Raw genomic sequence first — 16367 nt, forward strand, 5'->3', positions numbered from 1 at the left:
AATAAAGTTATTAACCCCTATCCCATCACTCCCCGACATTGCCGCCACTAAATAAACGTATTAACCCCTAAACCTCTGGCCTCCCACATCACTACCACTAACTAAACCTATTAACCCCTAAACCGTCAGCCCCCCACATCGCCACAAACTAAATTAAGCTATTAACCCCTAAACCTAACAACCCGCTAACTTTAAATTAAAATTACAACATCCCTATCTTCAAATAAATTTAAACTTACCTGTAGAATTAAAATAAACTAATTTAAACTATTTATTAACCTACCCTAACTATTATCCTACAATTAAATTAAACTACCAATTAAATAAACTAAATTACATATTAAAGAAACCTAACCCTACTCAAATTATTTAAATATACTATTAAACCTTTTTACAAATTACTAAATTACAGAAAAAAACAAACACTAAGTTACAAAAAAAAACACTAAATTGCGAAAAAAAAAAAAAAACATTATCAAAAAAAAAGAATTACACCTACCCTATCAAAATAAAAAGCCCCCCCCAAAATAAAAATAAAAAACCCTAGCCTACAATAAACTACCAATCTTTTTTATTTTTGATAATGTGGATTTTTTATTTTTCATAATTAAGTGTTTTGTTCTTTTTGTAACTTAGTGGGGGGTTTTCTGTAATTTAGTCATTTGTAATAAGGTTTAATAGTATATTTAAATAATTTTAGTAGGGTTAGGTTTTTTTAATATGTACTTTATTTAATTTAATTGGTAGTTTAATTTAATTTTAGTATAATAGTTATGGTAGGTTAATTAATAGTTAAAAATTAGTTTATTTTAATTCTACAGGTAAGTTTTAATTTATATTAAGATAGGGATATCGTAATTTTTATTTAAAGTTAGGGGGTTGTTATGTTTAGGGGTTACTTGCTTAATTTAGTTTTTTGCGATGTGGGGCTGACAGTTTAGGGTTAATAGGTTTAGTTAGTGGTGGTGATGTGGGAGGCTTAGGGGTTAATACGTTTATTTAGTGGCAGCGGTGTCGGGGAGAGGCGGGATAGGGGTTAATACATTTTATTTAGGTGGCGGCAATGTTGGGGGCGACAGATTAGGGGTGTTTAGACTCAGGGTTTATGTTAGGGTGTTAGGTGTAAATGGAACTTGTTTTCAACCATATAAATCAATGGGATATCTGGCAGTATGCTTTCAGACTCCCATTGATTTCTATGGCATCTGTGGCCTCCAGGGTTGCGGATTGAAAACCAGGTGTGCTGGGTCCAAAAAAACAGCGAGCCTACCTGTTAAAACTTTGATAACTGGGAAAAGGTGTCAAATAGAGCCAAATGTGTATTTGGAACATCTGTAATGACATAAGCATCGATCTGCATTGGATTGAGACTGGTGGATAATATGTTACGTCACACATTTCAACATTTGCGGGACTGTAGGCTTTGATAAATAGGTCTGATCAATCTTGCCACAATTACACTGCGGAATTCCGGCATATTTGCAGTTGAGGCTTTGATAAATATTCCCATATGTCTTTGTGCTTTTGTTGGCATCTCTATGAGTGTGTATGCATTTCTTTTTTTGTGGGTCTCTATTTGAGGGTGTGTGTGTCTGTCTTTGTGCATTTTCTGTGGATGTCTCTGTGAAGGTGTGTGCATATGTCTTTGTGCATTTTCTGTTGGTGTTTCCGTGAGGGTGGGTGTGTATGTCTCTATGTGCTGTCTGTGGATGTCTCTGTGAGTGTGTGTGTATGTGTGTATGTATGTCTGTGTATTTTCTGTGCATGCCTCCGTGAGGGTGGGTGGGTGGATGTGTATGTCTTTGTGTGTTTTCTGTGGATGTCTCTGTGAGGGTGTGTGTGTGTGTATGTATGTCTGTGTTTTCTGCTGATGTCTCTGTGAGGGTGTGTGCATGTGTCTGTGCATTTTCTGTGGTTGTCTCTGTGAGGGTGTGTGCGTATGTCTTTGTGCATTTTCTGTGGGTATCTCTGTGAGGGTGTGTGTGTGTGCGTATGTCTTTGTGCATTTTCTGTGGATGTGTGTGCATATGTCTTTGTGTGTTTTCTGTGGATGTCTCTGTGAGGATGTGTGCGTATGCCTGTGCATTTTCTGTGGATGTCTCTGTGAGGGTGTGTGCGTGTCTCTGTGCATTTTCTGTGGGTTACTCTGTGAGGGTGTGGTGTGTGTATGTGTGTCTTTATGTGTTTTCTGTGGCTGTCTATGTGAGGGTGTGTGTGTGTATGTATGTCTGTTTTCTGTGGATGTCTCTGTGAGGGTATGTGCATATGTCTTTGTGCATTTTCTGTGGTTGTCTCTGTAAGTGTGTGTATGTCTGTGTGTTTTCTGTGGATGTCTCTGTTAGGGTGTGTGCATATGTCTGTGTGTTTTCTGTGGGTGTCTCTGTGAGGGTGTGTGTGCATATGTGTGTGTATGTTCTGTGGGTGTCTCTGTGAGGGTGTGTGCATATGTCTGTGTGTTTTCTGTGGGTGTCTCTGTGAGGGTGTGTGTGTATGTCTTTATGGGTTTTCTGTGGATGTCTCAGTGTGTGTGTATGTATGTCTTTGTGTGTTTTCTGTGGGTGTATGTGAGTGTGTATGTCTTTGCTTTGTGTGTTTTCTGAGGCTGTCTCTGTGGGTGTTTCCTTAGGTGTTTGACTACACTTAAGAATAAAGTGCATATAGGTTTTAGTCACTTGGTCAAAAATTGCACATGTCAAAGGGGGGGGGGTCTGATCAATGGTTAAGTAAGGGGCCCCAAAATTTCTAGTGGCGGCCCTCTGTGCCTTTAAGGACAAATGACAAACCCTATACAGCATCTGTTGTTAAGGGGTTAATCTAAGGAGGGAATTAAAGTGACTGTGTCTGCAACTGCCAGATGCATGTTCCCTTGCATGCGGAAGGCATCATAATTGGCTGTCTAAGTGGGCTGTAACTATTGACAAAATCCTGAGGTGAAATATCTTCCTCTTTTAGATAGAAACGTTCATGTGATGTTTTCAGCATTTAACATATATTCTGTATTACTTTCAAATCATTTAGTTTTTGGGTAACATGTCCCTTTAAATAGGAGATTTCTCCAAGGAGCTTACAGTCAAATTGTATATTGGAAAACTCTGATGCTATGAACTGCTATCTCATGAAAAGAGGTGGTGTACTGAGAAACACTGAACCAGTAGAGCTTACAATCTGTCTGCAGTATATCAAGTTTATTTTACTGCAACATGTTTGTTTTGGGCTCCACAAGATTTTTTTAGATTTGAGTATTGAATTTAATACTTGTCTTTGGCACCGTACTGTAAAGCTGCTTTATGCACATTCTGCCCCAAGTGTTTTTATGGATTGAAGTTGATGGTCTGTAATAGTCTTGTGCTGTTACCTTCGAGTCAGCTTATGGCAAACACCACTGGGTAACATGCCAATCACTTTCTTATCAGAGCAAGACAGATTTAACAATTATCTTCCAGTCTTTCCTCATAAAATGTGTCATCGTTGTTATTATGAAGAAAATGGCATAGTCTGATCCCTTCCATGACATCAAATTTATGTAAACAAAACTCTACAGTCTACAGATTTTATTTGCATCACTCTGAAAGGAATAATTACCAGAGACCTTTCAGAACTTTCAAGGGTAAAACTGAAAAATAATAAACACAGGCATCCAGACTTAGTGAAAATGCAAGCGGAGCTAAAAAGTGTAATATACTGTAGAATGCATGTCTGTATATGAGGGTTTGTGATAAAGTAGGAACTACTAAAGTAAGAAAAAGAAAAAAAAGATCTATCTAAACATCTCTATTCTATATCTTTTGTAACTGGACAAAAAATGTATGTTGTTTTGCTAGTGACTGAGGTAGGATAACTGACTAAAATCCCACACTCACTTGGATATAATACAAATATTTAAAGAAGAGGTACCAGAAATCAGGTTGGAGAGACCAGCCCATTTGAAAGGGTAGTCCTGAAGCTGAATACAATGGATCTTATCTTGTTTCCTTTAAATTCTACGGCCCCAATTTATCAAAGGTCTTGCAGACCTGATCCAACACTGCGGATCAGGTCCGCAAGACCTCGCTAAATGCGGAGAGCAATACGCTCTTTGCATTTAACATTGCACCAGCAGCTCACAAGAGCAACGCCGCCCCCTGCTGACTCGCGGCCAATCGGCCGCCAGCAGGGAGGTGTCAATCAACCCGATCATATTCGATCGGGTTGATTTCCGGCGATTCCTGTCTGCCTGCTCAGAGCAGACGGACAGGGTTATGGAGCAGCGGTCTTTAGACCGCTGCTTCATAACTTGTGTTTCTGGCGAGTCTGAAGACTCGCCAGAAACACGGCCATTCAAGCTCCGTACGGAGCTTGATAAATATGGGCCTACATGTTTACATACATGAAAAAAACTTTACCTTCAAGGGGTAATGAATTAATTGCATTAAAAATATACATTAAGAGATTTAAAAATAAGTAGATAGCGGAACCAGATGCCCATTATTGAACCGGATAGTCCAGGTTTCCTTTGCCTTGGTGCTTTACAAATATAAATATAAAATAGCCCCAGAAAAAAAAGTAGCACTGCTCATGCACAGAGATACCAGACATATAAATGATTGGTAGGGTTGCCAGGTGTCCAATATTCAACCGGAAAGTCCAGTATTTTAGCAGGCTGTCCAGTATAATCTTCACAAATTTAAATGTCCATTTTTTTAAGTCTCTGAGTGTTGGCTAAATGTAAAAGGCCTCATATGAATCAACACATTACAAATATAGAGCAGAAAGAAGTGAGGGGCAGTCAAAGGTGAAATCACTTCTGATTACATGCGTTACTGTAAGTCAAAGAGGTAAAATAATATATGTGAATGATACTGGCAGCCAAGGGGGGTGCAATGAAAAGCTCTCTGAGGGGAAATCAGGACTCAAATCGGGTTGAGGACTCCTCTCAACAAAGAATCTGGAGCACCTCAATTTGTCACCTTCCTCCTGTGAGGCAATGAAAAGACTCGAATACCAGAGAGGTAGAAGGGTTTACGTGCTCTTAGAGCTTAGGGAATCTATGCCTCCTCCTAGTGGCCAGGGGTTGAATCCCAGGAGTAATGGCTTGTGGACTCTAAACACTTAATGAAATTTTTTTTAGAAATATGCATGGTGTGATAAAGAGAGGGCTAAGGAAGTGCTTGGGGGGAGGGTATTGTGTGACCCTAGGGGGCTCAAATAACTGCTCTTATCAACAGTCAGGAAGGTCAAATTAATGTTTTGTTTGTTTCTGGCAGCCATAGGCATAAAATCACTGAACATTTGTGAAAAAATATAAATTGTATGACTTAGGAAAGGTTTGATGTGGGGCCTAAGGTGAAGCTTAAGCTTTTGAAAGGGCCATGTTAGACCCTGTCTACCTTCCTCCTTTCTGCCAGCCCTGGTCACCTACTGGTCATTCAGTATTTCTGTGGAGAACAGCTAACAACCCTAGGAACAATGAGATAATTAGCATATCTACACAACAGTAGACCTTAAAGGGACATTCATTTTCATATTTTCTTCCCAATTTACTTCTATTATATAATTTGCTTCTTTCTCTTGGTATCCTGAATTGAAAAAACATAAATAGGTAGGCTCAGGAACTGATTGGTGGCTGCACATATATGCATTGTGTCATTGGCTTAGCAATGTGTTTAGCTAGCTTCCAATAGTTCATTGGTGCACCTTCAATAAAGGATACCACGAAAATGAAGCAAAATTTATAGCAGAAGTAAATTGGAAAGTTGTTTAAAAATGTATACTCTATCTGAATCATAAAAGAAACATTTTGGGGCAGGGCACAATACAGTTGTAAACCTCCTATACCAATACATTTTTCTAATATAGCGATCAATTATATATAGCAAGAAGTAACATTTTTAAAACTGAAAAAGATGCATAGTTTATCAATAATGATAAGCTCCTCCTCCTTGTCTATAAGAGTGAATTGAATACACCTCAGAAGCTCTTAAAATACTAACGTCACCATGCACATTCTGATGGAAAGTCTTAAACTCATTCTGCTACAGTTGTAGAACTGTGTTACATACCCAAGGACTTCTCTCGTGAGGCACCAACCCACTGGAACGCTCTCCCTTGCGCTGTTAGATTTTCCCCTAATCTGCCTTCTATTAAACGCTCCCTAAAGACTTTTTTGTTCAGGGAAGCCACACAACTCAGTAAGAAATTAATTGCACTTACCTAATAATTGCCCTCATCTAACTCCTGTTTCTCACCCTCCTACCCTTCTAGATGGTAAAGTTCCCACAGGAATAGAACCCTCAACTCCTCTTGGAATTGATGGTCAGAATTTGTCTTGTCTGTTACAAGTTTTGTATCATTGTTTTATTTAAACAAATTGTACCCATAGATAATGCTGGGGAATATGTTTGCGCTTTATAAATAAAGTATAACAATAATGATACCCAATAGATATTTTAATTCCCTGATGCTAATTAGTACCTCTTCTGCTAGAAGGCCAAACCATAAATCTAATATTCTTTCAAATTTTAAACAAGATCTCTGTTATAGTGCACCCTTTTTGTAAGATACCATGACCTGCTGGATACTGCTGAATAGCCTGGTATAGCTGGGTAATATCACTCTGTATACTCTGTCCAATGTCTCCAGTCTCTTGAGCTCCTAATACTAGTGTATGGGGATATCAGAGATATAAGTGACATTTAGTGAATGGGATCCATAGATAAGCATAGAGACAGAAGGGGGCTATTTTGAAACCTTGAGGTACTTTTCTCTGGGCATACATTCTTAATCATTAAAGGTTTTTTTGTGTTTAAAAGGACATGAAACTCAAAGGGGTATGAAACTAAAAAAATGTCTTTCATGATTAATATAGTTTTTTTTTTATTGTATACTTTAATTTACTATTTTCAAATTGACTTTGTATTCTTGGTCTCTGTTATTGAAGAGCATACCTAGATAGGCTTGGAAGCATGCACATCTCCTGAGAAATATATGGTAGCAAATTTGCAACAATGCTTATAACAGTTACAGTATACATAATGCAAACACTGCTGCAATCCAGTGTACAAAATTGTATAACACTGTTAAAGCATACTATCCTTTGTTAAATAGCATACCAAGGTAGGCTTAGGAGCGTGGACATTTCTGCAGCACTATATGAAATAATGCTTTTATATAAATCATAAAAGAAAAGAAAATGAGTTTTATGTCCCTTTAATGGTGCCTATATGTATTTGTTAGCTCATAACTAGTTTACTTTTTTATACTCTTTTACATTAATTACCCCTGGCATGTTACAGGAATATAAAAATAAATTAGGGGGTGTCAAAAAAATGTTTAATTAAAACCAGTGGCTTGACAAAGATAAAAAAATATATGCTGTATAGTGCTATAGTTAAATTACTTTTCTAATTACCTCTCCATCATCTTTATCTTTCATGGCTTTAACGTTTTCAAGCATCTCAGAACTGTCTCTCCTAAATTTGCTTCCCCTGCTTGAGAGTAAGCAACTCCCATTCCCTTTAACACATCTGGATTTGGAAATCTATAGCCACCAGCTCTGTAGAATATTGTTTTATTTCACTAATAACACATTCAGGGTCAGATTACAAGTGGAGCGCTAAATATCGCTTGCGAGCAAGCAAAATTAGCTCTCCACTGAGTAATATCAGTGCAAGCTAATGTGCACTGGTATTGCAAGTAAAGCGCAATGCAAATTAATGTATATAAGAATATACAGGGAGTGCAGAATTATTAGGCAAGTTGTATTTTTGAGGATTAATTTTATTATTGAACAACAACCATGTTCTCAATGAACCCAAAAAACTCATTAATATCAAAGCTGAATAGTTTTGGAAGAAGTTTTTAGTTTGTTTTTAGTTATAGATATTTTAGGGGGATATCTGTGTGTGCAGGTGACTATTACTGTGCATAATTATTAGGCAACTTAACAAAAAACAAATATATACCCATTTCAATTATTTATTTTTACCAGTGAAACCAATATAACATCTCAACATTCACAAATATACATTTCTGACATTCAAAAACAAAACAAAAACAAATCAGTGACCAATATAGCCACCTTTCTTTGCAAGGACACTCAAAAGCCTGCCATCCATGGATTCTGTCAGTGTTTTGATCTGTTCACCATCAACATTGCGTGCAGCAGCAACCACAGCCTCCCAGACACTGTTCAGAGAGGTGTACTGTTTTCCCTCCTTGTAAATCTCACATTTGATGATGGACACAGGTTCTCAATGGGGTTCAGATCAGGTGAACAAGGAGGCCATGTCATTAGATTTTCTTCTTTTATACCCTTTCTTGCCAGCCACGCTGTGGAGTACTTGGACGCGTGTGATGGAGCATTGTCCTGCATGAAAATCATGTTTTTCTTGAAGGATGCAGACTTCTTCCTGTACCACTGCTTGAAGAAGGTGTCTTCCAGAAACTGGCAGTAGGACTGGGAGTTGAGCTTGACTCCATCCTCAACCCGAAAAGGCCCCACAAGCTCATCTTTGATGATACCAGCCCAAACCAGTACTCCACCTCCACCTTGCTGGCGTCTGAGTCGGACTGGAGCTCTCTGCCCTTTACCAATCCAGCCACGGGCCCATCCATCTGGCCCATCAAGACTCACTCTCATTTCATCAGTCCATAAAACCTTAGAAAAATCAGTCTTGAGATATTTCTTGGCCCTGTCTTGACGTTTCAGCTTGTGTGTCTTGTTCAGTGGTGGTCGTCTTTCAGCCTGTCTTACCTTGGCCATGTCTCTGAGTATTGCACACCTTGTGCTTTTGGGCACTCCAGTGATTTTGCAGCTCTGAAATATGGCCAAACTGGTGGCAAGTGGCATCTTGGCAGCTGCACGCTTGACTTTTCTCAGTTCATGGGCAGTTATTTTGCGCCTTGGTTTTTCCACACGCTTCTTGCGACCCTGTTGACTATTTTGAATGAAACGCTTGATTGTTCGATGATCACGCTTCAGAAGCTTTGCAATTTTAAGAGTGCTGCATCCCTCTGCAAGATATCTCACTGTTTTTGACTTTTCTGAGCCTGTCAAGTCCTTCTTTTGACCCATTTTGCCAAAAGAAAGGAAGTTGCCTAATAATTATGCACACCTGATATAGGGTTTGATGTCATTAGACCACACCCCTTCTCATTACAGAGATGCACATCACCTAATATGCTTAATTGGTAGTAGGCTTTCGAGCCTATACAGCTTGGAGTAAGACAACATGCATAAAGAGGATGATGTGGTCAAAATACTCATTTGCCTAATAATTCTGCACTCCCTGTACAGTATTTACTGGGAACACACAGTTCCCATAGACCACAGTGTAAAGGCACTTTACCCCCTGCTAGCGGCCGTGAATCTACAGGGGGCGCTATTGCACCAGCAGTTCACCAGAACTGCTTGTGCAATGATAAATGCTGTCGACATTTAATGATGTGCGTCTGATTAACTTATTTGGTTCAGATAGTGTCAAGCGCGTGTGGCAGCAACCAGGTGAGGAGTACAAAGACAAGTGTGTCTTGCCTACCATCAAGCATGGTGGTGGGAGTGTCATGGTCTGGTCCTGCATGAGTGCTGCCGGCACTGGGGAGCTACAGTTCATTGAGGGTACCATGAATGCCAACATGTACTGTGACATACTGAAGCAGAGTATGATCCCCTCCCTTCTGAGACTGGGCCGCGGGGCAGTATTCCAACATAATAACGACCCCAAACACACCTCCAAGATGACCACTGCCTTGGTGATGGACTGGCCAAGCATGTCTCCAGACCTAAACCCTATTGAGCATCTGTGGGGCATCCTCAAACAGAAGGTGGGGGAGCGCAAGGTCTCTAACATCCATCAGCTTCTTAATGTCGTCATGGAGGAGTGAAAGAGGACTTCAGTGGCAACTTGTGAAGCTCTGGTGAACTCCATGCCCAAGAGGGTTAAGGCAGTGCTGGAAAATAATGGTGGCCACACAAAATATTGACACTTTGGGCCCAATTTGGACATTTCCACTTACGGGTGTACTCACATTTGTTGCCAACAGTTTAGACATTAATGGTTGTGTGCTGAGTTATTTTGAGGGGACAGAAAATTTACACTGTTATACAGGATGTGCACTCACTACTTTACATTGTAGCAAAGTGTCATCTCTTCAGTATTGTCACATGAAAAGATATAATAAAATATTTACAAAAATGTGAGGGGTGTCCTTTTTATATGCACTTCTTGTAGGTATATGGTGTCATGAAGCCAGGTGAACCATTTTACAATTAAAGGGATATCAAACCCCAAAAATGTTCTTTTGTGATTCAGACAGAGCAAACCATTTTTAAAAAGTTTCCAATTTACTTCTATTATCAAATTTGCTTTGTTCCCATGATATTCTGTATTGAAGAGATACCTAGGTAGGCATCTGGAGCACTTCATGGTAGGAAATAGTGCTGCCCTCTAGTGCTTTGCAAATAGATAAACATTTTTGCAAAACTGTTGCCAAATAGTGCTCCAGAAATGGGCCGGCTCCAAAACATATTGTCCTTGCTTTTCAACAAAAGATACCAAGAGAACAAAGAAAATGTGATAATAGAAGTAAATTAGAGAGCTGTATAAAATGTCAAGCTTTATTCAAATCATAAAAGAAAAAAAATTAGGGTTTCATATCCCTTTAACCCCTTAATGACCAACGTTGTACCCTGTACAAAGTTGATCATTATGCCCTTAAGGACCAGCAATGGATGTGTCAGGTGGGAGGCTGATCTCTACACTAAAGCTAAAATTAACCCTACAAGCTCACTACAAGCTACCTAATTAACCCCTTCACTGCTGGGCATAATACACGTGTGGTGCGCAGTTGCATTTAGCAGCCTTCTAATTACCAAAAAGCAATGCCAAAGCCATATATGTCTGCTATTTCTGAACAAAGGGGATCCCAGAGAAGCACTTACAACCATTTGTGCCATAATTGCACAAGCTGTTTTTAAATAATTTCAGTGAGAAACCTAAAGTTTGTGAAAAAGTTAACAATTTTTTTTATTTGATCGCAATTTTTTTTATTTGATCGCATTTGGTGGCGTAATGGTGGCATGAAATATACCAAAATGGGCCTAGATCAATACTTTGGGTTGTCTACTACGCTACACTAAAGCTTACATTAACCCTACAAGCTCCCTAAATAACCCCTTCACTGCTGGGCATAATACACGTGTGGTGCGCAGCGGCATTTAGCGGCCTTCTAATTACCAAAAAGCAACGCCAAAGCCATATATGTCTGCTATTTCTGAACAAAGGAGATCCCAGAGAAGCACTTACAACAATTTGTGCCATAATTGCACAAGCTGTTTGTGAATAATTTCAGTGAGAAACCTAAAGTTTGTGAAAAAGTTTGTGCATAAGTGAACGATTTTTTTATTTGATCACATTTGGCGATGAAATGGTGGCATGAAATATACCAAAATGGGCCTAGATCAATACTTTGAAGGGTTTTTCAGGGATTCCTAACAGACATCAGTGTTCCAATGTAACTATCACTAATTATTGCCCTATAACTTGCAAAAAAAAAGCAAAAAACATGTAAACATTGGGTATTTCTAAACTCAGGACAAAATTTAAAAACTATTTAGCATGGGTGTTTTTTGGTGGTTGTAGATGTGTAACAGATTTTGGGGGTAAAAGTTAGAAAAAGTGTGTTTTTTTACATTTTTTCATCATATTTTATATTTTTTTTATAGTAAATTATAAGATATGATGAAAATAATGGTATCTTTAGAAAGTCCATTTAATGATGAGAAAAACAGTATATAATATGTGTGGGTACAGTAAATGAGTAAGAGGAAAATTACAGCTAAACACAAACACTGCAGACATTTAAAAATAGCCCTGGTCCTTTAGGGAAGGAAATTGAAAAATGGCCTTATCCTTAAAGGGACATTATACACTATTTTTTTTTCTTTACATATATTTTGTAGATGGTCTATTTATATAGCCCATAATTTATTTATTTTTAAATGTATAGTTTTGCATATTTTTAAATAACATTGCTCTGATTTTCAGACTCCTAACCAAGCCCCAAAATTTTAGGAGAATACCATCAGATACCTACTCCGGCTTGCTCCTGTTTGTGTAAAGGGTCTTTTCATATGCAGAGGAAGGGGGAGGGGGGAGTGTCTGATATTTCCCACTTGCAGTGGGCTTTCCAGCTACCTTTCAACAGAGCTAAACTAAGAGCTTCTACGTAAGTTTTTAAACAGTTTTATACTGGATTTTTATATCAGTATCTGTGCATCTTATTCTTTATAGTAATGTCTATTACATGCAGTAATGGGTGTATACTGTCATTTAAGGGGTTAAATTCAATTAGGAAAAATAAAGAGAGGAATGGAAGCTAAACGCAACTAATGATTTCATGTTCTGTTTTTTATTTCCAGGCATTGTTCGTGCCTCCAGTATGTTCCCAATTTTGAGCACAATTTTGCTGTTACTCGGAGGCCTGTGTGTTGGGGCTGGGCGGATTTACAACAGCAGAAATAACATCATCCTTAGTGCTGGGATCCTTTTCGTAGCAGCTGGTAAGCAGAGATGGTAACATTCAGGGTTTTAATGTTAGTCATATTTAAGTGAACTCTCCCATTTCAGCAGAAAGCAGATTAAATGACAGTAACACAAACAGATATACACTCCAGAGGAGTCATATAGCAAATTAAAGGGACTTTTTTCTGTTGTGCATCTATAAAATTATATTTTAAGACATTATCACAATTTCATGTTTATTAACAATACAAATGAGTCAGTCCTGAATCTCAAAGTAAACCTCCACACTATTAACCCCTAAACTGCCACACAACCCACAGCAAAGTAACCCACTAATATCTAAACCCCCTAACAACCCCTAAGTTACCCCAAAATAGAATTAAAAAAAAAAACAACTAACATTACCGTAAAAAAATCCACCATTACTCTAAAATAAAAATGTACCATTATTTTAAAACAAAAAATGTACCATTACTTTAAAACAAAAAAATGTACCATTACTTTAAAACAAAAAAATGTACCATTACTTTAAAACAAAAAAAAATGTACCATTACTTTAAAACAAAAAAATGTACCATTACTTTAAAACAAAAAAATGTACCATTACTTTAAAACAAAAAAATGTACCATTACTTTAAAACAAAAAAATGTACCATTACTTTAAAACAAAAAAAATGTACCATTACTTTAAAATTAAAAAATGTACCATTAAAAAAATAAAACCTAACATTACAAAAAAAACTAACATTACAAAAAAAACTAACATTACAAAAAATAACCAAAAATAAAAAAGAGTTATGAAACCCCATTAAAAAACACCCCAAAATATCAAAACCTATTTAACACTAAACTACAAAAAAGTGCCCTGAAAAGGGCATTTGGCTGGGCATTTAGCTCTTTTGCTGCCCATGAAAAAAAACAACTAATTCTAAACCCCCCCAAAAAAAAACACCCCCCCCCAAAAAAAAAATAACACTAACCCAGATTAGGGTTGTTTTTTTCTCATGGGCAGCAAAAGAGCTAATGCCCAGCTATATGCCCTTTTAGGGCACTTTTAAACTTTTTTTAGGTTTTTTTCTTGCCCTTTTAAAGGGACAGGAGACCTGTAAATTTGCTTTCATTATTCAGATTGAACATAACATTTTAAACAACTTTCCAAATTACTTCTCTTGTTATCCATTGCTAAAGGACCAGCATTGCACTGCTGGCAGCTAGCTGAACACATCTAGTTAGCCAATCACAAGAGACAAATAGGTGCAGGCACCAATAAGCAGATATCACCCACTAGTGTAGGATATGTGCGTATTATTTTTCAACAAGGGATAATAAAATAACTAAGAATATTTAAAATAAAAGTTAATTTAAAAGGGTCTTAAAATTGCATGTTCTATCTGAATCATAAAAGTTTAAATTTGACTTTCCTATCCCTTTAAGGGCTATATTGTAGTTTAGTGTTAGAATATTTTTTTTAATTTTTTTTTGGGGTGTTTTTTTTATTGGAGTTTTAGAACAGGCATAACTCTTTTTAATTTTTAGTAATTTGTTTGTTATTTTTGTAATGTTATGTTTTTTATTTTAAAGTAATATTAGTTTTTTTTATTTTAAAGTAATGGTAGTTTTTTGGGGGGCTTGTTAGGTTAAGGAATTTAGATGTTAGTGGGTTACTTTGCATTGGGGGGGGTTTAGGGGTTAATAGTGTAGAGGTTTAGTTTGCAATGTGGGAGAGTGGGGTTTAGAGCTTAATAGTGTAGAGGTCTAGCCTACGATATGGGGGTAACAGTTTAGGGGTTAATAGTGTAGTGGGGACTTTGCAGTGGGCTATGTGGTGGTTCAGGAGTTATTAAAGTAGGGTCTTGTGGCCATTTCGGGTTAGCGTACGAGTATGCATGCTAGGTTTTTTCCACTTTTCTCTCTCCATTGAAGTTAATTGGAGAGTATGTTAACGCGGTCGCGATATTGTAAGTTCTCCTCTTTGCGCGAGTCGGGTTAGTGCTCAAGCGATAACAATTTACTTTCAATTTTTAATACGAGCTCTACCTGACTCGCGCAAACAGGAGAAGTCGATCGGTGATAGTGTCCGAGCGGGAACGGTAATTACTGCTCCACTCGTAATCTAGTCCAAAATATAAATTTTCTATTGTTCTCCTTAAGTACTGGGCTTTAGTTTAATGACAGAAATAAGATAAGGAAGCATGTGTGTGTACTCAAAGTGATAACATAATGATATCTGATTTTGCTTTTGGTTTCAAAGCACAAAACCAGCTATTTCATATACAAAAATAAACCTGAAAATGCAATTTCTCATACATTTTATACTCTACATTTAGTATTGGAAATACATTAAAGGGGCACTCAGATTTTATTAAATTTTCATTATTCAGATACAGCATGTAATTTTAAACAACCTTCCAATTTAGTTCCATTAAAAATAATGTGCACAGTCTTTTATATTTACACTTTTTTTGAGTCACCAGCTCCTACTGAGCATGTGCAAGAACTCAGACTATACGTATATGCATTTGTGATTGGCTGATTGCTATCACATGGTACAGGGGGAGTGGAAATATACATAACTTTGAAATGTGTTAAAAAAGAATCTACTACTCATTTGAAATTCAGAGTAAATGCTATTGTATTGTCTTGTTATCTTGCATTTGTTGATTATGCAAATCTGCTGTATTTACTGGTCCTTTAAGGGAAAAACAGTTTTACAGTATACTCTCCCTTTGAAATTATAGCGCATCATCAGCTTAGTAGTTTAGCGCTTGAGAGATAACTGACATGAGTTTTTCACTGTGCCGCCTTAGAAATCTATGTGAGACATTGGTGCTATCTGTTAGCACTCCCTAGACTAGACTATCAATGGAGAGATAACATCTTAAAAATTGTGTCTCCTGGTTTTCTATAATGCCACAAAGTTTAACCTTTTGTTATGTTTATTTTCAGGGCTGAGCAACATCATTGGAATTATTGTCTACATATCTAGCAATGCTGGAGACCCCAGTGACAAAAAAGATGAGGACAAGAAAAACCACTATAACTACGGTTGGTCTTTTTACTTTGGTGCCTTGTCCTTCATTGTGGCAGAAACTGTAGGTGTTTTGGCAGTAAACATTTATATTGAAAGGAACAAAGAACTGAGGTTTAAATCCAGGAGGGAATTTATTAAGACTTCATCGTCTTCACCGTATGCCAGGATGCCAAGCTACAGATACAGGAGGAGACGGTCAAGGTCCAGTTCTCGGTCTACTGAACCCTCTCCATCACGGGATATGTCTCCAGCCACTATGAAAATTGGTGGCACCATTCCTATGGGTGAAATTTCTATGTACACTCTTTCCAGGGAACCCTTGAAAATTACTACAGCAGCCAGCTTCAATCCAGATCCAGAAGTCAGCTTCCTACAAGTACACAACTGTTTTCAGAAAGAACTGAAGGAGGGGCTTAACATCAGTGTGATAAACAGAAGGACAACACCCGTCTAAAAGTAGACTTGTTTACCCCATGAGAAAAGTAACACTTTTATTAGGAGGAAAAGGTACTGGCGAATATTCATTAAGTACTAATAATAATAATATGGTTGCCAATAGGATACTCCATACAAAGGTGCTCCACTGGCACTGAACTTAATGAGTAGCCCCCCAGTAAAATTAAAAATGTTTATGCTGGATATACTAAGGAAGAACATTAATATACAAGGTATTGCAATATCAGAAGGACTGAATCTTATAACTTACCCCAAACTCTGTGACTGACTGTTGATTATTTTATGCTAATTATTTAATTGTCATCATAAATCCATCACTTTTGGCCCCTTAACCAGCAAACGGTTGAAGAGCACCCCAGATCACGAGAAGTATGGTTGAG

General features: G+C 37.6%; 1 protein-coding gene across 1 annotated transcript in view; it reads left to right on the forward strand.

Moving 5' to 3' along the window:
- The window catches only part of CACNG4 (calcium voltage-gated channel auxiliary subunit gamma 4), a 235977-nt gene extending 219941 nt beyond the window's left edge, over positions 1-16036 (forward strand). The window contains exons 3-4 of the mRNA XM_053696445.1: positions 12398-12538; positions 15447-16036. Coding sequence (XP_053552420.1) covers positions 12398-12538; positions 15447-15985 — 680 coding nt within the window. The 3' untranslated portion in view covers positions 15986-16036. The remainder of the gene's footprint in view (positions 1-12397; positions 12539-15446) is intronic.
- Positions 16037-16367: the final 331 nt, after the last annotated feature.

This window comes from Bombina bombina, chromosome 1 (assembly GCF_027579735.1).
Source record: "Bombina bombina isolate aBomBom1 chromosome 1, aBomBom1.pri, whole genome shotgun sequence".
Lineage (NCBI taxonomy): Eukaryota > Metazoa > Chordata > Amphibia > Anura > Bombinatoridae > Bombina > Bombina bombina.